This window comes from Triturus cristatus, chromosome 2_1 (genome assembly GCF_964204655.1).
Source record: "Triturus cristatus chromosome 2_1, aTriCri1.1, whole genome shotgun sequence".
In the NCBI taxonomy this organism is placed as follows: Eukaryota; Metazoa; Chordata; class Amphibia; order Caudata; family Salamandridae; genus Triturus; species Triturus cristatus.
In genome coordinates, this window is record NC_140581.1 from 441,304,939 (window position 1) to 441,330,421 (window position 25,483).

General features: G+C 42.2%; 1 protein-coding gene across 1 annotated transcript in view; it reads right to left on the reverse strand.

Annotated features, from left to right (window-relative positions):
- Positions 1–2,554: 2,554 nt before the first annotated feature.
- CMYA5 (cardiomyopathy associated 5) overlaps positions 2,555–25,483 on the reverse strand; it is a 351,245-nt gene continuing 328,316 nt past the window's right edge. Inside the window, exons 12-13 of the mRNA XM_085632247.1 lie at positions 20,046–20,222; positions 2,555–5,787 (exon numbers count right to left, since the gene is read on the reverse strand). Coding sequence (XP_085488373.1) covers positions 5,535–5,787; positions 20,046–20,222 — 430 coding nt within the window. The 3' untranslated portion in view covers positions 2,555–5,534. The remainder of the gene's footprint in view (positions 5,788–20,045; positions 20,223–25,483) is intronic.

Consider the following 25,483-nt stretch of genomic DNA (forward strand, 5'->3'; position numbering starts at 1 on the left):
AGTTTACTATCCCAACACCTTCCCTACTGTTAAGTGGACTGGAGTTGGAATAGTAAATTACACTTTTCTAATGTTAGCACGCCATCTAGCGCAAGTCAATGTAAAGACTTGCGTTGTAATGGCATAGCGTTGTAACATCGCATGCGTTGTAACGCATGCGATGTAACTGCACGCGTTGTAATAACACGCGTTGTAATGTCATACATCCGTCTGGCAGTGGGGGTTGTGTGGTTTCAAGAGGTGTGACCGGTTTTGTGTAGCGATCCATTTTCCCTTGTTGGGAGGTGTGGGTTCTTTGTCTCCTCCCATTGTTGGATGCATGCGAGGGTGTCAGTTGGGTCCTCTTACTTGCTCTGGGTGTATCTCTGTATTCTCAGTGCCTCCTCTTCTTCTGGCTCAGTGCACCACCCTCTGTGTCCCAGTATATCTACATTGGGTTTTCTGTTTCTCCGGGTTTGTTTTATCGTGTCGTTATCTGTTGGGTATATGTTACCTTTCACTTCTGCTCTGTGGCGCTGGGCAAGAACCAACCACAGGGCCTTTTCCCTCTTGGATCTGATATCAACCCTGTTTCAGGGGATATGGGAAGATATACTGGTCTTGTTTAATAATTAGGGTGTGAGTCCAGTGTGCGCTTGGCTGCCTCCACTGACAGATGTTTAGGTCAAAGTCTATACAATCTTATTTCGGGTTTGGTTTGTGGAGGCAGGTGTTGGGCTAGTCGTGCATCTGTTTTTCAGCTGTCCCAGGGATATCTTAAATTTGTTTGCCAGGAAAGTCACTAATGCATTTTCAGTGTGGTGGGGTCTCGTGGCTAATCTGACACCAGGGGCAACCCACGTCGCGTCACTGTGTGCTTCTCACTGGTCTGGGATGGTTCAGACCAGGCCCTCTTTTCGGATCAGTGTGCGGCTTGTCTATCAGGCCATGTCTGTATGGCTGTCCCTCTGTGCCTGGATCTTCACCCTCCTTGCTTGCTTACCTTACCCCTACCACCCTCCGACTGGAGGGCACGAACTAAGGGTCAATGGCGAGCGTGTCCGCCTCTCTCTGTCTGGCCTCCGGCATCCTCAAGCCTCCCTGGGATGGCCACCAGCCTCCGATCCTGGGCCCCGAGGGGAGCTCCTGCAGCCATCTCACTTGTTTGGCCACTGGCTTTGTTGGTTCATTGCGGTGCAGCTTCGCCCACACACCACATCCGCGTGGGCCCTTTAGTCTGCGGGTCTCGGTGACTATTTTTATTGCCCCCCCTTGGAATTTAGTAGGCGAGGGGGAAAGCGACAGCATCCAGCCAGATTGCGGGGGGGGGGTGCATGCAGTGGGTGTGGGTGTCTCTCTCCACCCAACCGCTGATGTCGATGAGCTCCCCCCATCTGGTCCTTGGCTCCCGGCTCTGGGCTTCAGGCGGGGAAGTCACCCGGCCCCCGTATTCGTCCCTCGGGCAAACCAGCTGGCTCGTCTCAGCGTGTTCCTGCCGATTCACTGCGACTGCGTGGCCCACATCGCCCGCGGGTCCCAGTGTTTACCTTGCTGTGCCTTGTGCCGACAGACCGCTCCCCCGGGACCCCAGGCGGTGCAGCAAGGCAGTAAGTTTTATTTTTTTTATTCCCCTACGTCCTCCGCCCTCCCGCATCATCCCCCTCTCCTGCCCCCGTCCCCTACCTCCAATCAGTGCTGACCGCCACTGCAGAAAGGATGTAGAAGGGCAAGAACTTCTATGTTATGACTAATGGATATTGAGCCATCTTAGTTGTGCGGTAAATAGCACAAAGGGGTGTTTGTTTGTTTAGGATAACTGTAACATCCCTTTCCCATGTTTTCTTATTCATGCTAACTTGGCATTACTGGATGTCCCATCTTGAATAAGCTGCGTCTGAGCACACAAGACATGGAAGGTTAAAAACCAGCTTGTTGAGCAAAAATACTTACATTTTGTTACTAATAAATGCGATCTACTAATCCTTATGGGCTCAGATAGGCACCTGCTTGTTCTCATGGTAGTAATTTCAATTAAGGACCCATACTAAAAGTGTGTGTTGTGTGTATTAGGGTATACATTGGGCCTTTGCCTTGAATCTGGGAGCCAAGTTGCATTGCTGATAAATGGGGGGTCCCCTTGCTGCAATCTCTGTGCTTAATGTTTGTCTATAGGCCCATTAGACACAGCTGAAGTGTGAGATGAGTTTTCTTTGCCACAGGTATTGAAAGTTAAGGAACACATTAAATAAGAATCAGACATTACCACGATTAGGATCAGGAGGCACATATACAGATAGTAAGCGATAGAATACTTGGAACTTAATGGAGAATTTTTATGACATGAGAAAAAGTTACCTATTGTAAGAATAGAGTGATCCTGACCAACACCATTTACAGTACAAAACCAATACATGTTAATCCATTCATCCAAGATATGGAAATCTAATCTACATAATGTCAAATGTATTCAGGGAAAATAAGTTTATGAAATCCTGTTAATACGTCCCAAAAATCAGAGCCTTCACTTGTACTGAAAACAATATTAACAGTTATAAATAATGGATACAGGCCTATGCATGTTTTACATCTGTTTATTCCATCCAAGCAAACACCAAGAAACTGCTTTTTCAGGTCCACAGTATGTTACAATATTTGAGGTCAAACAAGAAGATAAACGGTCTTGCCTTTGTCGCTAACTTGCTGGCTCCTTGTTACAAGTTCCATTTTTTATTCTCAACTGAGGATGTTCAACACATTGCCACATTTTTTAGATCAATAGGTTGTTACATAATGAGGAATGTTGACTGAATTAACACATACTTTGAAAATGAAGTAAGACACTTTGTGATATTAGGTTCTTTTAAACAAAAAGAAGAACTTTCTTTTCCAATTTGAGATGAGTAGCCATGTTAGGTGAAGAGAAGGAAACACCAGGATATCATGTTTAATAGGTTGACTCCTCCTCTTTTAGATATCAGTCAATTAAATAGCGGGGTTACCTTTGCCTTAAGTTTCTATTTTTTTTTTTTTTTTTTACAAATTAACTGGTCCAAAGTATAGAACCATCCTCCTACCTGGAGTCTATATCCAATGTCTCTGTTAATGACCTCCATAACAGTGCTCTTTGTTGACAGAAAAACTATTTGTAAAACTGCTCTTTTGAACCCAAAATCATCAGTAGCCAATCCATCCACCAGAAAACCGAGTGCTCGCAGACTAAGGTGGCAGCTGTGCAAATTTTGAAATCCAAACAACTTTGACTCCGTGTGAGTAAAGTAATGAGTATAGTAATGAAGTACTGACATATAGGGTAACACACAGAAGTATAGATTGGTCAACACCAACATATAGAAGATCTCTGTAGAAAAGAACCTAAGAGACACCGTAAACAAAGAGAACAAAGCTTGGGTTGTCCATGGCACAATGGAAACCATTTCTTGTTGACGTTTTGCTATGAACACGGCAGTGTTGCATATGGCCACCTCTGTGAGCCCAACATCCCTTTCTGAAAACATTGAGTGTGTCTTGTGGACACGCAAAGTAAAGTAATGGGTGAAGAGAGGTGTCGTGGGGCACATACCTATGAGGGTGGAGCCAGTTCTGCATTTCCCAACTAGCAAGTAGGCAGAGGTTGCAGACACTATTGCATCATGACGGCCACTATGCAGCTGCTAGATTCTTTTTTGTTGTACAATGACATTATGGAGGGCATATATAAAAATACAGTATGTTTTGCACATTTGCCCCTGACCATTTGTGTCAGCTAACTACGAAACTGAGAGATTCAACTGAAAAAGTAAACAGAGATGTTCAGTTACTTCTGCAACTCTGATGAAAGAAAATCAATAATAGTTTGCATGATTAAGGAGTTGCCAGGGATTGTAATTATGACCAGTGGGCTAAGTGTCTTCAAATGTCTATCTTCAGAGCCTCTAGCCATCGGGGGAGCAGAGAAGTTTAGGGGCACCACACCTCTCCTGGGCTCTGCTGTATCAAGACCGAATGTAATAAACACTGGACACAACTAAGCGACATTTTGGTGTGCAAAAATTATCAACTGTACCCACAAATGATTTCACAATGTGGATAGTCAATTAGGCAGGTGTGGCCTTACAACCGCAAACCATTTGGATTTTTTGCAGTTGTAACTGTAGTAAATGAGTGTGAAAATGGATTTCTCCACTCTGAAATATATTTTTCAAAGGGAGGAAAATAAGAAGGAAAAAGTTAAACTGCACCTTAATCCAAAACTTAAACCTGCAGATGGTCTGCAGTGTGAACACGGCTCAGGAGTAGGACTGGGAGCAATGGGCATACACTTAGAAATGTACAATTGTTGTACATTTCTGAAAGTCTTCCTTGAGATATTGGGTGTGCCAGAAAATGTGTAAAATCTGGGCAAGTAAGTCTATGATGCATCAAACTAATTTTTATTTTTGTAAAACGAGTGCTCAGAGAAGCTCCATTTCTCAAGTGGCACAAATATTTTTCTGCTCTGCACCCGGCGGTGCCACCAGACACAAAATATTCTGATGGGCAGTTAAATGTATTTGCTGCTGTATAGAAGTAATTGTCCTAAGTATTATGGCAATGCTATTACCATTAGATTAATCAATAAACTGATCTTCAGAACTGTCTGTGAAAGCTATAGCTAAAGAAGGACGTTTGGTTTTACCCAACACACAGCTCCATTCACTGGCCCCAATATACAAAAACTGTAAAGTTGAATACAAATATAATCTAAGTAATCCCAGTATCCCAAACCAGTCTGGTCTAGTGCATAGCTGAAGACATGGTTTCCGACCTGACCAATAGGAGAACAGAAAAAACACATTTTATTATTCCCAACTTAAATACACCACTGTACATAGTCAAGTATGGAGAAATAAGAAAAAATAAATTGCTATATTCTGCAGCATATATTTAACCTTAGCCTTAGTATACAAATCCCTACGAGACTTCAGTGATTTAACCTGGTGCAAGAATTCAAAATAAATATTTAAAGAGAAAAAGTACCCAGGTCCACCAATAGCCAGTCATTTGTATTAATTTGACAGAACATTAGCATTAGACTTAGTCCAGTCTACAAGACAGTACAATAAACAAAGCCTATGCTGAATGTTATCTAGGTTTTAAATTAGTTAATTAGAGACTTTGATAAACAAAACTGGAAGAAGCATACGGGAGTCAAATTTAAAAACTGCTAAAAAAGTAACCAGTTTGGAAGAATACCTTTGTTTTTTAAATCAGAGAACCTTACCTTATGAATCACAGGGAATATTTAATCGAAGTAGCAATCCAATATATTTTCCCCTCTAAACAAATGCATTTATTTCTACAATGGGAGGTGTTCACTACAAGAAAAAATTACAAAACAAATGCAGCATTGTAACAGATTGAACAAAATCTGAGCTTGACTTTCTTTTCTAAGCCCATTAACCTCAATCATTCCTTTCATGAGGAATGCTGAGCTGAGGTGTCATTGAAACCCCACTCTCAGTGAAACATCTCTCAGTGAAACATACACCTTCTGGCCAATAAGACCTGGGAGTTGGTTAGCTGAGTTTTGCAAAGTCTGGAAGTTCAATACCCGTGTGCAGGCGCATCTCTCCGGCTGCCTCCAGTGCAAAGGCTGGATGGGAGGCCTCTGTGAACCTGTGTCTGATGGTGAAGAGCAACTGCCTCCTCAACACATTGAAGAACAACAGTCTACCAGAGTTGTAGTCAAGAAGAACACCAACCCGGACCGGGTGCTCTGTCAAGTGGATGTCATTTATGGTCTCATTATGAAGGAACCTGTAACAGAAACTGAACAAGACAAACCAGAAGAGAGAGATTAACTGATATCCACTGAGAGTTAGATGCCGATGATAGCTGAACTTAAAAAAAAAAAAATGAAACACAAATTACATGCATGACCACGATCCAATCTCTGATAGGTCCTTCTGCTAAGGACATTCTAACGTTTTTGTCTAAGGTTTATAAGATCCGTAGACAAGCTTACAAGAGTAAAGTCTGAGAAGTACACCAACAGGAAACTCCTCCCTTGTGTAATGTTTGGCTGCTAACGTAAGGCCCAGAGATGACAATCTGTTGCAACTACATTCTCCTAAAAGAAGGAATTGTAGCTAGTAATGCTCATACAAGGCTGAAGAGTTTATTACGTTTGTGACTTGTTTAAGTTAGTAACCATAATAAACCTTCACTGAAATAGTGGAATACATACTGGTTTCTGTAGGAAGCAATCTTTAACTTTTATCATCATATTCTGTAGAACGAGTTAGTTAAATAGATGTACTAATCTCCAGACCTCTTTAGATTCAACTTGTGAAATGTTTGACTTGATGACCTTGTTGTCTCCCTGCCCTCAATACATAATTAGGCCTGTGAATATCGGACTCATTCTCAGAATAAATGCATTTAAGATATAACATTTGAAGTTGCAGATGAGACATTGATGTAAATCATCATGAGAGAAGGGAAGACACTTGTTAAAAAGCAGGAGAGGTTATTGCGAAGATGGCAGCATCAGCGGGAGCGTTCCTTCCTGGCTCTGTACCAAACCACCATAAACCCTGACTTATCCAGGCCACCCAACATGTAATAATACAGGCCCACCTATTGGAAGTAGAGCAGACAATGCAACCGACTTTGCGGAACCATCAGTAGGACTAAAGAGCCACAGACCGACTGCAGCCCGCATATCAATTGGCTGTGGCTGCTGGATTATGGTAGGCTGCACGGAGTAAAGCTTCACCATGGGTGAGCCTGGAAGGATCATTATAACTGGGTTGAAAGAAACTGGGTGACCTGCGGGGACCTGGTCAGCCGGATTGACCTACGAGCATGGACACTATGGCTTCTTGCTTGATGAGGGGGGGAGACAGTGGGGCCAGGCGTGAGCCATTGCATGACATTCAGGCCTGTTATCAGGTATAGAGTGTAACAGGCAGTGTCAAGAGAAAATAACCCACAGAGTGCTGTCTTAGAGCAAATGACAGTCTGCAGAGGGGGGTACCATTGCTGATGAACACTGAAGTTACTCCATAGAGACTCAGTAGCAAGGATCGCTAGAAAGGAGTAATGGATTCTGGAGAGAAATGCATCCTGAGCCCTAAACGTCAAATTCACGGGGGCAGGCCCTCACTGACATGGTGTCAAAAAAGAGGCCCACTCCTAGATCCATAGACCGAAAGGAAGGCTTTGAGATGTGAGATCTGATATAGGAAACCTGTGGCCCACAGGGGCTTAATCCACTGTAAGAGTTTAGTACTTTGCATATCAGGAACTGCAGGCCCAGCGTTCTAGCTAGAGATTAATGCCTTCTAAAAGGAGTACCCAAAAGGAACCATTGCTGTACTTTGAACCCACAATAAGTGCTCAAGCAATGCGGAAATGGGAGTGCCAGGAGGTGAAGACAGCAGCACATGATCATCTATGCACAACTTGGCTCTCTTTAAGAGCCCCAGATTCTTTAAGCCTAATCTGAGTAAAGAACTAAAAAATGACCTTGAAAGAGCCTGCATGACTTGCAGTTACATCTAACCTGCAGGCCTGAAGAGATCCATCAAGACATGGACTCCCTGGGATCTATGGTCCTGGAGGTCGAGGGCAGAGTAGACTAAGTGGCTACCTTCAACTTACAAACTGGTAAGCAAAGCTGGAGGTGGAACTACTAAAGATCTGGAGAACAGGTCTCCTGCAGATCAAAGGTCTGGAGGAAGGAGCGGAGGGTTCAGACTTGTCCATGGTTGTGGGGTTGCCTGTTTTCCTTGCTGTTGGGAAATGGCCATGACAAGGCATGGCTAGATGGAGGGTAGAGAGTCTGCCCAAGACGCAAACAACACTCCCAGACACCATGTGACATATTCACCAAATTCCACTACTACTCTGATAAAGAAGCTGTGCTCTAAGCCAAAAGGCAAAAATGGGGATATCACCTTTCACAATTTCTCCTCCCATATATCCAAGACATCTCCCAGTCCTCTGCAGTGACATTCAACCTTCAGCCCAATCACAGAGAATTAGGTCTAAAAACATCTACTTCAGATGGATCTAAGCATTCAGGACAACCTATGACAGGGAACCATGATGTATCACCTCGATGACAGAAGGTGACAAAACTACAGGGGATTGCCAAGCCAGAGGAGAGCCCATCTGGCTAAGGACCTGAATTTCAGACACCTGTATTATGGCTTGACTATTCCCCTACAGTGGAACAACCCTCAGAGAGGGAGAGTAATTATAATTGTATTAGGAGACCACACAAGGAATGGTCACTCCTGAAACAGAGGATGGGGCTGAAGTGCCTTGGGAGACCGGAATGTTCTGTGGAAACCCACCTGATTTGCGTGTAACCTGTGGTGCCAGCATAGACGTGAGGGAAAAAGACACAGACACGGACACCTTAGGATAAAGCTCTACCAAAGTGGACGCTAGAGAGGGGAGACTTTGACCCTGAGGTGGTGTTTTTATTTTTTTAAATAGCCTGGAGATGGTAATTGCTGAGTGGGTGGGGCACTACCATATGGCTGGTTGCTCCTGCAGACATACAGGAATGGGACGGAGGGCATTTCCACTACTTCAAAGTTTGTTGTGCTGGGAATTTAAAGGGTTTATACAGTTTTGGTCATTAGCTGGGTATAGACTTATGTTGGCGGGGGTCCCATAGGCATTCTTGTTCAAAGGGAAGGAATTGGGGAACAAAGGAAAGACTGAGGTGGGATATTGCTTTTCAGATGCAATATTTTAAGTGGGGCACACTGATGGAGCCTTACTTCCAAGAAATGGTTGGACGAATGACATTCTAGGCTGGCCAATGGTAAAAAATGTTTTACTCGAATGATAAGGGCTTGAATGCACCAGTGAGGACAGGGCAGTTTGGAGATCTTTAACAGCATCCCAATGCGATGACATATGTTTACAAGAAATGTACTTGAAGATGGGTGATCAGGGACGGATGAAAAACAAGGCATTCCCTGAGGCAGTTTACACACCAAACACAATGGGGTAACAATAATTTTTTTTAAAGGGCCCTTCCTTTAATGGTTGAGGGATCAAAACCAGATAAGGAAGGCAGACTACTGATAATATGGGGTGATGGGCTGGGCGCTCTGTGACCATAGCAAGAATATACACTTCGAACGTGGCACAGAAGTTTCTGCAAAACATTCTTAACATACTAGCTGACACTGCAGTCAGAGACATTGTTCTAAGAGAGGATTTCAAGTTACTTTGGGATGGATTTTTTTTTTTTTTATATAGCACGAACTAGACCAGAGGCATCGGGTTTCAGAGCGCTTTACATGAGCGCTTTACATGAGCACCAGTTTCGTTACAGAAGGACTCATTCATTTTTGTTGGATGTTGAGCGTTGTTGCCGAGACTCAAACCTGGTTCCCCAGCTTTGAGGTGGACTGCTCTAGCCGTAAGGCCACATCTTCTCCCCAATGGATCTAATGACAGGAAGGACTTCACAGGAGGTTTCTCAAAGAAACTCAAGGGCACCCTGCAGAAGTTAATGTCCATGGAATGTAGTCTTGTATAGATTATATACTGATGAGTAGCATTCTTTACCCTCTGGTTGAAGAGGTGACGATCAGAGTGATGGCAACATCTGACTATGACCCCACATCATTAATCCTGACCATGGGCATGGCCATGCCCCAGTCTTGGTTATGAGATTACATCTGATAATGCTGAGTCACCAAGGCCTTAGGGAAGGAATTGGGAAATAGATCAATAAACACTCTACCCTATCTGAGAGTTTGGGAAATACTCAAGTGGGGATCTTGGATGCTCTAACATCAATGGTACGAGGCAAATGAATTGCCTATATATACATCTCAGCAGAGCTCAATTTAGGGAGACTTGGCAGCTGGAAGCAGACTTGAAGGAACTGAAGGTGTACGGAGGGAAACCCTTGTGAGTACTTTTGTCTAGACTTGCATTTACCAGTGGGCTGCCATAATTCTTCTTATATTATTATGTAATCCTTCTGCACATGTTATGGTTGTGCAAGCTAATAATTTCAGTCTGTTACTTTTTAAAAAGGAAGCATGGTTGCGCAAGGAGCACATATCTACTGCAGTGTATCTGACTGATATGTTTTAGGAGTAGGGGGGGGTTCACATATTGGATATGGACTGTTACTTAGTCCCACACCACCTCGTTATGGGTCCAAAGATACCAGTTAACTAGTCAACTTTGATATTTTAATTTGGGCAAGAATGCCAAACTGTCAGATGAATGTGCATGATTCCTACATTAAAAGGTCTCTTTAATCGATTTGCAGAGGTGAACATAGTGACGCCTTCCATGAACGACGCCACAGTCTCGGTTATTCCTAAGCCTGGGCGCGACACTCGCCTCTTTGCATAATTACACCTACTCAAAATTGACATTCAGCTATTTACTAAATAGCTAGTTTCTAGAATAAGTATAATCCTACTAAACGCGATCCGTCTGGCCAAAGTGGTTTTATTGTACACAACTCAGAATAGGAGCCCTAGTGCATTGTGTTCACGGATTAACTAACTGCCCTACTAGACAACTTTGCTTTATGAGTCTTTACCCTCCCCTTCTGAATTTATACAATGTTTTCTTTATTCATGAAGTTGTGAAACATTCTTTTTTTCTCTCATTAATCAAATTTAGAGTCTGATTTAATTCTTGGAGGGCGGCCCCTTTCTCCACCAGAGTGACAGAGGTGCCGCCTGCCAAATTCAGAAATGCCTGCTGGCCCAGCAGACAATTCTACCACTGGCAGAAACTGCCGCCATGGTGTTTCCTGTCAATGCACTGTAAGTTTGACAGACAGCTCTGTCATCATGTAGGACATAATTTTTTGTTTTTAATCCCTAAGCAGGATTTTATTTTTCAAAATAAAAAAACAATATCCTCAACCCATGGAAGTTTCCTCTCATGGTGAGGGGACACTGAGCACTTTTCAATGCCCCTTACTGCCAGGTTTTTCCTGGTGGTGATGGGCCTTGAAAATCAGCTGTATGTCCACCCATCTAAATTAGGTGCACGGACATTCAGCCAAACCTACGACGGTCATTACTCCATTGGAGGGGTTTGACCATGGCGGAGATAGAGTAGTCTCCACCATCGCCAAACCCATAGTCCGGTGAACCATAGTGTTGGCTGTTACATGGCTGCTGCGATGGAGTTCACTATCCACCACCATTTAAATCAAGCCCTTAAGCACCAGCAATATAATTTGAGTTTTGCATGCTTGATGCCAGTTTCTCGGAGGCTCCTCAAAGCTAAGAATTTTACATGGGAGTTTATAGTAAATGTTGCGAACAAGTCTTGGAAATAAATAAAAAGTCAAGGAAAATGTTCACACACAAACCCATCCAAAAACACATTGAAACCAAAAGCATACATATATAATACTAACAGAAATGACTATGAAATGTATAAATGCCATTGTTTTATGGTTCAGTGCTTCTCTACCCCGTTAGGCCTCTTAATATTTTTACATCAGGGTCTAATCTTTATTTGCTGAATCCAGCTCCAGATGTTTCTAGACTTCCACACCTGGGACCTTAAAGCTTCTTTGCTGTCCTCATGCTACCCCTCACTCTCAATGTTTGCCTCCCTCCTCAAATCCTAATCCTTCTCTGCCCACTGTGACTTCAAATGAATCTGCCCATTGAGGTCTAATCACCTGCTTCTTCTATTCTAGGCTTATAACATATGGTAGGAGTGTTTTACATCACCTCTAATTATACTTCCTTACTATTTAACATGTTCAGGGTGCTTCTTACGTTTGAGGCTTACAACATAAGGTTAGACCATTTTACATCACCTTTAAATATACTCCCTTAATACTTAACAAATTCAAGCTGCCTCTTCCTTCTTTGGGTTAGAACATAAGGTAAGAGTATTTTTGTCATCTATATACTCCCTTACTATTCAATAAGTTCAAGATGCTTCTTCCGTATGAGGCTCATAACATACAGTGAGATTATTTTATATCACCTTTAATTATACTCCCTAAATATTAACAAAGTTCAAGATCATTAAACAATGGTTGCCCAATTGTGATAGAAGTGTTCCAACCTGCTGAACAGCTGTAAGGAAATATTCTGCCCATGCTCACTGTTTTGTTATACGTTATTCTATGTTACATGTTATGGTGTAGCTGATGTACAGAGATGACCTCCATACATTGTTCAAAGAGCAATGAATGGAGGTCTGTGGTCTGTCCACACTCTTGTATGGATTAGAGTGCTGAAGGATAAGGAAGCGTGAAATCACCAAACTATCAGCCGTTAATACCAGTAACCTGAGAAGAATCTTGCACATTTTGTGGCTGCAAACAATCTCCAACCAGGAACTGCTCACCAGATGCAAGCAAGAGTAGGACACCATCATTATGAGAAAAAGATGGAGATGGATAGGACACACCATCACAAGAGAACAATACTCCATCACAAGAACAGCTCTCCACTGGATCCCAGAAGGCAAATGGAAGAGAGGAAGGTCGAAGAACACCAAGGGGAGACAGGAACAGAAATTAAGACCCTGAACCACAGCTGGGGCACCGTTCATAAACTTGCCCAAGACAGACCGACGTGGATGTCCTTCATTGCTGCCCTATATGCCAGTCAGCAAGAGGGACACTAAGTAAGTTACATGTTATGTTAAAAATGTTTTATAGAACATGTCTTTCACGTATAAAGGTATTGTGTTGTTACAGAATACAGTGCAAGAGTAGATCATTAGCAGAATTATAATTTAAAGAGCCAGGTTTTTAAAGCTTTCCTGAACCTCAGATGGTTATCCTCTGTTCCAATCCATGAGGAAATGAACTAGAAAGGCAGTTTTGTAGTTTGGCTGCTTACTCTCGAAGGGCTTTGGCCCAGTGCACACAAGGAACTTGCAAAAGGGATAGCACATAGAATATATGTTGGCAATACTGAACATATCCAAACAATTTGTTCTGTATGACAATAGATCCCATGGAGCCGAAAGGTCCATAAACAATGCACAGTAATTTGAAGTAAATTTTTTTCAAATTGGAGCCAAATGAACTATGTCAAAACAAGCAACATATAGCTGGATATTTTCATATTTAGTGAAATACAAGCAGCAGAATTCTGAATCAAGTTAAAGCTTGCATTGGCAGGCCTAAATATATGTAATTGCCATTATAGGGTTGCTTGTTCTACCATTTGGAGAGGACATGTCCTGGCAGTTCAGACTGGACTGTTCCTATTGAAACAGGACAAAGGCTCATTTGCATACGACTAGTCACTGTCTGAAGTGGCACAATGAGCAAAAAAGGGGAAGTAATGAAATACGGCCTCCAGTAAATATACTTACCAAGAATTTTCCAAACATTTCAGTCATAACATTTTGGGGTTTTTCAGTACCGTAATTGAGCCTACATAAAATGAAGGAATCTACAACTGGGACTTATTGATCAAAAGAAATAAAGGCCTAAATCCAGGCAAAAGAATTCATGTTTTAGCGCAGTCTAAGATTTATCCGGCTCTATTTAAGAGCGTTTATGATTAATCGCCAATGAATGGCTCATATTTCAGCAGTAATGCTAAGGGGGCATTACATTTCAGGTTGAGAATAAACTTGTGTTCATCAGCATACAAAAATAACTGGCCACCAAAAGAATAGAGTGATATGGGCAGCAGCCCCAGATAGAAATGTAACAAAAGAGGTCATAAAGCCGTACCTTATGGGAAACTCATGCTAGCTGTCGTAGGATAAGATTTGAAAAAAAATGTGATCTACAATCATACAGCTTCTCTTTAGTCGCCTTAGACAACATCTGGACCAGGACTGAATGGATGACAATTGCATCAGCAGATCATCATTCTTGCCATGTCCAATGGCATCAGTCAGGCCCAAACGCACCATTGACTCTGTGCTTATTTCTGGGCAAGGTAAACATTGATAAGGCTCAAAGTGTTATTTTCTTTTGTGAACCAATGGAGCTCAACAGTAGCTACTTGTACCAGTCTTTTAGCTGTTTAGCCAGTTCGGCCAGTGGTTTGCCGAGATAAGTCGTTTTTTTATTGTTTTTTTGAGCATTAGTGAATCTACTGCAGACTTGAGTTTAGAGTGTAATTAATGAGCATAACTCTAACAACCCATTAATTAGATGGTTTAAAAAGAAAAGGAGGAGCCATTATGGAACAAGAGACCATGCTAGAAGTCAGTAGCAATCAAAAACTAGTGCAAGATATGAACTACATTTTTTAAAAAGGCGGTTGCCTTTTTACCATGAGGGAAGCAGCAAGACAACTCCAACATAAGTTAGGAGTGGGAATGTGTTATGCTTCAATAGTTGCATCAGTAGTACCCATTTAATGCAAAAAATGAAGTGCGACTCACACAATTCTGCAGTTCTTCTAAGAGACTGATGAGATAACGGCAGTTTGGGACACAAGATTTCTAATAGTTCTGAACAATTATGCGCTATTTTAGGACATGAGAAGGTTTTTTCAGAAAACTAATTTTGGGTTTTTTGTCGGAGAGGGAAGTACACCCATAAGAGGGCACCAACAGAGTGCTTTATATTCTCATTTGAGCATAAATCAACTTTTTCCAGGCAAATCTCAAACTTTTGTTCATTGCACTCTTTGGAAGCCTTTCAGAAGCCTTTCAGAGGGTAAATGGAACCATCTAAAACTATTAAAGGAGCATTAATAAAAGCATGAAGATGGGTAGGAGGATGTTTACTTGAAAGATATTGCCAATTTCAAATCAATTGCTGTTCAAGACCCCTTCTGGGAGCGCCACACAACTGCATTTATACCCTCTTATGACCTGCTTGAAAGGTATGCTCTCTGTTCATGAGTAAGCCCAGGATGGGTAGAGTCCCTACACCAGGAAACGGACACTAGGCCCTCGCAGAACATTAGAAACTCATTCACAAATACCATATTATGGATAATTTTGGAAGGAGGAGTTGCTGTGTCCAACACTTGGCATAAATTAACACTAACAAGTTTTTAAGGAGAAAGGCAAGTTTGTGGCTTCCAGATAATGAACAAGCAACACAATCAGGCTTTAATAAATTGAACAAAAAAGATGGAGAAGGCAAAGGAGCACCAAGATGGCAGCTGACCAATATAATTCCAAATGTCTAGCTGGAAAACCGAGGAGTCCTCCTTAACAAGAGAAATCTTCGCAGAATGTTTAGCGTGTGACAAAGGTTGTGCTATCCCATGGATTGCGCTAGGGAAAAAGTCTTGTTATAACACTGGATTGCCGCTGGTATTTACAAAGGTTGCACTGTGTGCCACCAAGGGAAGGAAGCTTGTCCACACCCTATTACCAGCCCATGCACAAGAAAAAAGGCTATGACACCAAACCCGTTCATTGTAGCTTATTTGTCTTTATATCCTAAAGCTACTTCCAGTAATTATTTATTTAGTGGAAGAGGGTGCGGGGAACGCTCCATAATGTTTCGTTTTATGGCGGACACGATTAATACTTATTATGCTAGCTGCTAGGCCTCGAGAGAAATCTTCAATCACGTTTGTGCCCATGTAATGATACTTCGAGGCAGTGTGTATTTTACACTTTACTTTTTTTGTGGCTTTTACTAAAAATTCACCAAACTGTTTTTAACCTCTTCCATAAAGTACGGAACATTAAGGCATTGTGCCCAGGCATATTATTTCTTGCAGCAGCTTTATGATGAAAAAACATATTTTTATGTAAACTCCTTTTTACTTGCTGCAGTACGTTCCCGGAACACAATGTACCTTAATTAAGATGTCTTTACGTACTGCTTTTAATTTTTATTATATTTTTGCACAATTAAATGTATTGTTTTTATCACATGCAGATGATGTTTGACGATATAGTGCTGTTGCATGTGAATACATGTGTATTTATTGCTGACTTTGCACTTTTATGGGTGCCTCACAACTGAATAAAGTTTTGGAATTGAATTGAATTCCAAATGTCATACAATTATGTGTGGAAACAAGTAAATAATATGATTTCTGACCCCATACCACTGAGGCCTTATAGCATCTCTGATAATGGTTTTGTGATAGATGATCGGTAGTCCAGCACCCTTTTTTGCATCCGTCTTGCATAGGAATATGTCAGAGGGGATCATCAAATCATCCAAGATAGAATCACAATCTAGTTTTACGCATGCTCCAATAATGAAGATCAAGTCTACCTTCCGATCCAAAATCAAACCAAAGATATAGAAGCAGTTATTGACTAATAATCTGTCATTCATTAAAGCACCTGGGGAGGGCTAGCGCTAGATAAATCTTCACTTTTAGAAAATTAAGCAATTTGTATCAAGGGAATCCAGTGGTAGCGATTGTGTGCCTAGAGAGCCCTAATCACCCACTCATCCTAACATCAAGGAGGGAAAAGTGCTACCACGGACTCACTATTGTACCAGTACAAATTCATTTGGGCATTAAGCCTGGCAGCAGGCCCTGGAACAGCCCGAGGGCAGACAGGCATTGGCAGATTAGTTATGAGTACACAAATGTGCAGCAAGCAGTGCATATCCACTGTACAGATTGAGCAGCGCACATGATTTTAACTGCCTCCGCTGATCTTGGTTTTGGGCATCCCCACTTTTTAGGCCTATTTCTGTGGTGTCTGTTGGTGTCCTTGCTGTGGGCCATCTCACCTCTGGGTAGATCCTACAGACCTATTAATGTGATGCTGGGCAGTAATTCCATATCACCAGGCTGTTTCAGCTGATCAAAGAAGATGATTCACGAAAAACTTTAAGCCTATGTGTGGAAATTTTAATCTGAACCTTAATGTAATTTAACAAATGTATTTCAATTCACAAGCATCCACAGAAGTACGCCTAGAAAATTGTGAAAAGCGCAGGTTTCCAGGCATACTACTGAGACGATCATGCAACATCTACTGCGGGCTCCTATTCGTCAGGATCCTCGGGGTCCACGGAAGGGAGTATGCAGGTGTCATACGGGCGGTTGACTTTGATGAAAGTGTGACTATAAGCCCCGCCCCCACCAGGACCCATGTTGTGAGGTTATTCAATACTTCACATACTAACGGCTTTCAGAAATCCTGAAGGCTGCACGATAACCGTAAGTTAATTCGGTTTATTCCACCACAGGTTAAGGAGCGCCTTAGCATACCGCCGTGGTGTGCTGGTCCTGACAAATTCTTCACTAAAAACACTTAGAAGCAGAAACATGTTGACCAATTGTTTCTTTTCACATTAGGATGTACCTGGTCAATTAAAGCCAGTTAATTGAAACATCCGACGCACTTGTTTTTAACGGTGCCTAGTTTCCACCATTAAAAATTCTTTTGGATAAAACAAAGGCATTTTTTAACCACTCTTTTTTCACTCACTTATTGCACTCACGCTGTACATTTAAAAAAACCTGCTCCGCTGTAATCAGGTGTCGTAGCACACCAGAGAGGCACTCAGCCTCTCTGGTGGGAACCCAATGATGAAGCATGTCACCAACTAGGTTGGTGAGTGAGGGTTCTTTTAAATAACTTTAGTGATTGCTCTTGCTAGCTCTTCCTTTGTTATTTGCACTCTTTTGTTGTTCAATTGATATTGTTTAGGGGGACCAAGAGTGGCTCCAGTTGCTTTCCCTCTCTCTCCTGTTGTGGTCTACATACTGGAGGTGTCAGTTAAAGAAGTTTATTTTTAGCTAATTACAAGCTAAGGTACATGCTTGTACACAAACCCCCACCAGGAGCTAGGTGTTGATGTAGACCCAGACCCTCTCTTAATGAGCTCTCTAAGTGACTCCTGGTGAAGTACTAAGGGCTTGTGGTGGAGACGAAAACCCTTAAGAGAGATTTACTGTGCCGCACAGAGCCACCTTGTGTAGCATAGTAAACTTGGAGTACTGAAAGGCAGCACAATTTGCTGCCTTGCGTTACTGTGTCCTGGGAAGGCGTGCCCACACATCCACCCATGGTTTTTGCCACATTGCCAGATTTACTAACAATAGTAAACTTGGGAATGCGTCAAAATGCTATGCTTTCCCAGGGAGGTGTAACGAGAAGAAATATGTTTATTTGTCCTAGTTTTTCCTCTTTCTATGTGTGCTGTATTCAGCCGCTGTAGAAAGAAAAAGCCTCAAGGGATTGTTTTTGTGCAGGAAGGCTTCCCTTCCTGCACAAAAAGAATCCTGCTTGCAGCGCAGGCACACTTGCAAGGAGCAAGGGTGATTCCGTGGGCGCTTGGCAGCCACTAGTACGCTAGCGCAGAGAGAGAGCAGGGATGTGCCAAATCTTAGTAGATATGGCGCATTCCTGCCTTCTCCATTTGACGCAGCTGCAGCAAGTTGTCTTGCAAGTTGAGTAAATCTGTCCCTCTGAGGGCTCTTCAGCGCATGTCCACCTCCCGTCAGCCTGATCATGCATGTTTCACTCACACAGCAAATACCTCACACCTACATGCCACACGAAGAGAATATTGGCGACCGACTTTTAATTCAGCTGTGTGTTGAATACGTCGTGACTGCAATCTCAGTTTGCTCCCCAGTCACTGAATACAAAAAATGCCAAATGAGGTACACTGGGGAAGGGTGGAAGAGGAAAAGAAAGGAGGTTTTAACTGTCCACTTGGTGGTCCTAACCCCTCAATACAGCCACTCATGATTGTATTGTATTGTAATTGCATTTATATAGCGCTTACTACCCCTGATGAGGCGTCAAAGTGCTTTTTCACCAAGTAGAATGCTACTCCGGAACCCAAAAAGGAATAGTGGTGCAGTAGTATAGTGAAATATGAAATTAAACTGAGGATGCGTTAGTCTGTTCTTTGGATTGAGAAGGATAGTGGGGTATGAAAGAGGAAAAGGTTTGCATGTATATGGTGCTTGCTACTCCTGATGAGATGTTGAAGTTCTTTTCAGCGAGTAGCACGCTACTCGGGAGGCAGAAAATGATTATGTGTGTATTTTTCACCAGTGGCCCTATAGCAAGGATCTTCAGTGATGAAAACTGAAAGCACAATTGTTTTGTGCCCGCCAATGTTACTTTCCTCAGTTGGAATTACTATTTGTTCAACCAATGACCGTGAAAGAAACTAAAATTGTAGCCACAACTTGTTGCGCACTGAACTGATTAAATTGTCTGTTTCCCACACTGCTTTGTTTAAGTGAAGTTATAGTCGATGACCCCTTTGAAAACCTGCACCACACTCAACAAGTGCAGCTGCACAACAATTTGTGCTGAATTATTTTTATAATCAGGTGCTGACTGACTGAAGGAGTGAAAAAAAGTAAATCTAGTTGCACAGAACTTCTTAGAGGATACGCATTAGCTGGTGATACAGCACACTTTTCCCTGCAAGACAGACAATACTGAATGTGTTAAAGTTGTATATTGTGCTATCAGCATTCGTGTAAGGCACATCTGACGTTCATATGACCTAACACACGAGGCTGTTCAGGGAGCTGCCGTCTCCACTGTTAAGGCTTTTCTAGCTAACTGAAATCACCATCAATACTTTATTTGGTCTTGTACAACCATAAAAGTACATAAAACACAAAAAAGACATAGTTCAGCCAAACTCAACTCATGCCAAAGGTCCATCCCATATTAAAAACGCTGGAATCCGGATTGGTGTATCTGGGGTGCACAGAACTTTAAGTACTTATTGGGTATGATGGGAAGCGAGTCCACACTTGAGAAATATGTCTGCTTTGTTGGGGGCTTATTGGGTTGTGAAGGTTCTTTCTTTGACAATCCCATACTCTTTCCAAACTGCTTTGCAATCTGGCACCTGGCAACAGAAGACTCATACACTGGGATTATTACTAGGGTGCTGTCATAGTCAGAAGATGAGTAGTTCCCCACATACAGCCGTCTGAAGGCCAATTCGGTTTACTTCAGCTTTTCGTAAACTGCAACTACACTAAAACGTAGAGTTAAAGTGCACTGTCGTAAGATCCAAATAAACTTGTCCCTGTACTTATCTTTTATTCACAGCAAAGGAAGGTAAACCAATGAATCCTGACATTTCAACTGAAGAAACAGATAAAAAACATACAATTTAGGAAAAGTGACACAGTGTTTCTGCTGGTCTTAGGAATCTACGTTACCTTGTCGCTGTTGAGTAGCAGTACATGCACCAAGAAGTGCTGTTCTGTTCCAGGGCGCTCTTTGGGGGTGTAGATTTATAGCAGACTCCGAGCCGGAATGCTGAACAGTTCTCTATCCCAACCTCCCAGTAATGCAGTCCGCGCGACGGCAGCAGCTCCCCCAGGATCGAGGGAATCCTAAAAGGAAAGGAAAGGGTGCTCAAGGAGTCTAGTAAGATACCAACCTGTACCACAAACAATGCAAGATACACAATGGAGTGTCCATGCACTACATTTCATAGACTGATTCCATATAAAATCTCACTGGATCTAGAAGATACACACTCGATTTCGAATATGCATGCCAGCTGCTCACGCGTCCTGCAGAGAAGGTCCTCATTTAAGAGCTGAGGGGTGGCGTGTGGTGGGTGGATTGCCATCTGTATACATATTTTCAACTGCACATAGACTGTACTTTCTCCATTCATACCCACCATAACATTTTGAAATACAAACTAATACAGGTAGTACAATAAATTATTTTCTTTTAAAATCCTCTTTCAAAAAACCTTTTTACTTGTTATATCAGTACATTTCATCCAAAATGTATTTACAGTGATAACTTTTGAATCACGGTTAAAACAAAGTACAAGTCCCATGAATAGTTCTTGATACTCTGATGCAGTCACAGCCATCGCGTGTTTTGCGGCTACCAACCAAGCTTCTTCACGGCTACAAAAAGTGAGCCTACAAAGCACAATTATTATCACTTATTATTTACAGCATTCACATTTATATAAAAATACTACATAACAGACAGAAAGATCATTGTGTAGCTAAATACAATAGACACATACTCTTCTTCTTTTAAACCTGAAAAAGGAATACCTCAAATCAATAATGGCTATATATTAAAATCTTGCTTTCTTTCAGGGAGGACTAGTACTAAGCAGACAACATATCCTTATTGTACACTCTCTTACCTCATGTGAGGAAAGTGAAGAGAAAAATAATTAGTAGGTTAAAAAATAACACGCTTCCATGTGATTGGCAGTTGTGTCTTTTATCTAAGATTTGACTATGAGACCTACTTGGAAGCGTCGTATTTACTTTTGGAAACTGAAACACCGGTCCTGTACAGCCAGTCTCTAACGTGATGGGCCAGTCGCTCATTTCCCGAATACCAACACTATACATGCCTATGCATGATCACTGTTTACCCACTCAAATGACTGTCCCTGCTGGATCTTTAAATAAAACGATCCACACCATTCTCGAAGAGCGGTCACAGCAATTCAACAACTGAAAGATACAGGTCTTGATAGTAGTGGCATACTAGTGGAGAACAATTTAGTGCCCTGCATGACTGTGAAAACTGTAGAATCCTTCATGTTTAAAATGTCCTAGTTCCCTCCCACACTGGCCTGCACTGGTTATTGCCTACCATTTGAAAGAACTTAACTGAAGGTATGTGGGTGCAGCCAGGCTCCACTGGGCAGCTGGTTCAGTTTTTGCCCTGCTCTGTAAACAGTATGGAAGAAAACACATTTAATTTTAAAGAAAACTTTGAATATGGCACTTGGTCTCACCAATGTCCCAGAGCAGGATAAATACTTGCTCCATCCTGCAGGGGCAAAGAACAAATGCATCCGAGCCAAGTGATAACGTGAAGTCACATAGACTGCAGAGGATACCTAAGCCTTGATTTTAAGTTTAGTGGTAAAAATCAACAACTTGCACAGTTGGTAAATACCACATTTGTTTAGTTCAGTAAATAACATATGTTAAATAACACTGATTAGAAGTTTTGACTGCGGACTGCAGAATAGGTATTTACTGCACGTTACATACAGAATGCTATTGCTATTTGCCGGGTGTGGTGAATACCGCACCTGATAAATATCACATTCACAAATCATCAGGAAGTGCCCATTTTAAGACACTGGAAGTTCCTGGAGTAAAAAACACTATGAACAGCGAGCAGAAACTTCCACAGCAACGCACAGAAGGGCTTCAGGGCCCACCAAAGCACAACAGCTTCTTTCTGTGTGAGCTAGCACTCAGTCATCACAAGCTGAGACCTGGCAAACTCTTCCATATTGAACCCCTGCAAGGTAAGGAAGGACAATTTTACAGATCCTGAGCTGAATGTCCTGGGCAAGACGGTGGTAAGACACCAAGGCCATCTCATACTGACGACACCACCAAAAACAAACAAGAACATGCCAGTGGAAGAAAATAACGGACAAAATCAATATTGTTTCAACATGTTCATATGATGTTGAGAACATTAAAAACAGGTTCTAAACCTTGCCAAGCACAAGCACAAAAGCATAGCAACCGGTGGTGGCGCTCAACCACAGTTCTATCTCAAGTCATGGGAAAAAAAGATTATGACCATCTGCAACATGTCTGTATTGAAATACATGAAAGAAGGTCTTGAATTCGGAGGTATCCAACGTAAGAGACACAAAAGTTGCAATTGAAGTACATTTAGTTGTCAAAAAGCTGGCTTGACTGAGAATCATTATCGTTGTGAAGAGTGACCGATATATTTTGTTACACATATTCACAATGATCCAGGTGTGTGCTGCCATAGGGGCTAACAACTCTATAATAGGATTGCTGACATGCATTGAGGTTGGACTGCAATCATAATGCATTGTAATCTTGATGACAAAGTGTTGATTTGCCTGCCAAGTACGTTGAGAGTGATGTGTCACCATAGTATGACTAATGTTACTTCTCTGCAGCACTATGATGAAACTGTAGTTTGATCTAGGGCACCAAACACAACAGCTCAGTACAAACATGTCCGCATCACATAGCATTTGCACATTAATAGACTGCTTCGTTTTACAGATGCAGCACACTTGTCCTCTCTACGTGAGGCCACCAGTTGCACATGAGTGCAGTCAACTGACCCTAGGATATCAGGAAATCCAGCTGTCGCACAGCCTTTTGTTTTGTTGGTAATGGCTGTGTGGGTGTACAAGAGGAAATGTTCATGCTCCCCACTCACTCTCTGCACAGCATCCATCTCTAAAGAGTAATTTGCTGAAGGTTGGCTGGCAAATGCCATGAACCAATACCACTGTCCCTTGTGTGATGCTTGTTGCAAATAATTCTAGCGCTGCTAGCATTTTCAGGAATGAGGAATGGCACTGGATCCCTATGTTAGGCACCAGTGCCAGTGTATAAGTAATGATGAACATATGTTTAGTATGGTGCCCATATCGCGCCTGCGTAGCCTTTGGATCTCAAGCTGACTCAGCCTTACTCTGACAATCCTGGCTCTCAGCCTGCTGTGCTGCGCCATAGGAGGTCACTGATTTGTGACCTTTTTTCCAGTCCTTATGCTGCATGGTTTACTGTAGCAGAACATCAGATTTTGGGTCTGCTTTCAACTCAAGGTCATCTGAGTCTGAGTTTGACATCTGTGACTTAATCCAGTGGTTCCCAAACTCTTGACTCCTGAGGACCCCCACTGAATCACTACTGGAGTCCGGGGACCCCCAAGCAATTTTTACAATTTAAATTTCAAAAAATTAAAACAATAATTCGCAAAAAATACACAAACAAGTACACACCAAACAAATACTTGCATTACTAAAGCTTTTATTATTTTATCTCGGAAAATATGCAAAAATTAAAACATTTACACGCATTGATTGCATAATGTGCCATGAAGAAGCCATTTTAAAATCAATGCAATAATTTGGAGTGGACTACACTTGCAGCCACACTTTTCATGAAACCAACCCTGACGGCGGGAATAAACCATAATGTCACTGCTACTAGCACACAAGCTGATCACTCGTCACACACGAGAAGAATTATAGAAAGGCTGCTGCTAAATCATAGCTGCCAAGGTTTCAGATTGCGGTGTGTGATATTGTCATAAATACAGTGTAATTATGAGTGACATTTCAGTGACTATGAGTGACACTTGCTCACTAGCAAAATAAAGCAATGAAGATGAGGGAAACATAAATACCAGAAAATACACCAATTTGAGCAACAACAAGACAGGCTAAGTTAACTGCTTCAAAGCATAAGAAACATCATTTATCAGACCACATTAATTCCCAACTTTTTTCTGTCGCGTTTTACTTTTCCAGCCAGAATAGCGTTTTAACCAAATGCATATTCCATTTTCGTGCTAGCAGCTAGTCATTTCACTTGTAACACTAAAACACTGAGCTGATCTGCGCCTGCAGATTTACTGTGTTTGAAATATTCAGATCATGATAATATCACTCTTAACATTCTACAAAAGGAGTGTGCGCATATGCCAACATTAAAGTAAACAGATGAGAGCAGCAGCACAATAGCAGTCTGTACACATTGCACAGACACTGACTGAGGAGCAAGCAGACAAGTCATGAAGCGCAAATGGGTACAAGTTACCAGGCACACGCAAATGGTCACCAAACCCAGACTGAGTGATCAGAAGCTAGAAACAGAACCCTCTCAAACAGATCTAATGAGAGAGGGCAGAATCCGCCAGCAGCTTGACCTGCAGGAACGTCTGAGAGGCCTTTTTTCCAAATCTGTCCTGAATAAAACCTTATTTGCTACTATCCTCAATCTGAGACAAAATTTAAATCAAGCAAGAAAAATGGGGCACGATAAATAGCATCTGTTTTGAGTTTTTGGAGACTAACATGCAGACGGTGGTACTTTGGTACTATAAATAGCACACTTTTCCCCTGTAAGTTTACGGCAGGTTTGACCGTCCTAAATTTTAAGAAGGGTGCAATATTTAACATACCTGGTAATTAGATACGCAGTGAATACCACCCAATCACTGCGCAAACATGGCTTACCCAGAGGTGGGACAATTCCAACCAAATTGTAATGTATTTAGTAAGTACCAGAGGCGCAACTAGAGCCAAATTTCGTGGGGGGCAGGGGGCTAAGAAAACATTTCGGGGGGGGGGTGCTGAATGTTAAGCAAAAGGCAGAGTGGAGCTGCAGGGTCTATTAGAAGGGGTGAAACAACAGTAAGGCCTCATTAACGTGCAAATAGGCTTTTAAAGACCTGTGAAGTGCTCGGGTGCGGTCGCATCCCGGGCTGACACACACACGACATACGCAGAGTGGAGCTGATTTGGGGGGTGGCTGAATCTAGTTTAGCAAAAGGCAGAGTGGAGCTGCAAGGGCCGGGTTTAGTGCTGGTGGCGCCCTGTGCGACAATGTTTGCTGACACCCCCCCAATGACCACCTCCACCACGAATTCTCTCACTAGCACCCTTTAACAGTGACCAAGTCTCCATAACCACACTCTCTCACATGCATTGAATTAATACCAGTGTAGGCCCGGGTGTCCGAGCACTTTGCATCACACACACATTACACAGAGACAATCAATCGTACGTGTGTAAATCAGTGTATAGGAAATATTACGTCATAAGCCAAAGGACTGAAAGTGTAGGAGTCACATGTCATCCATACTG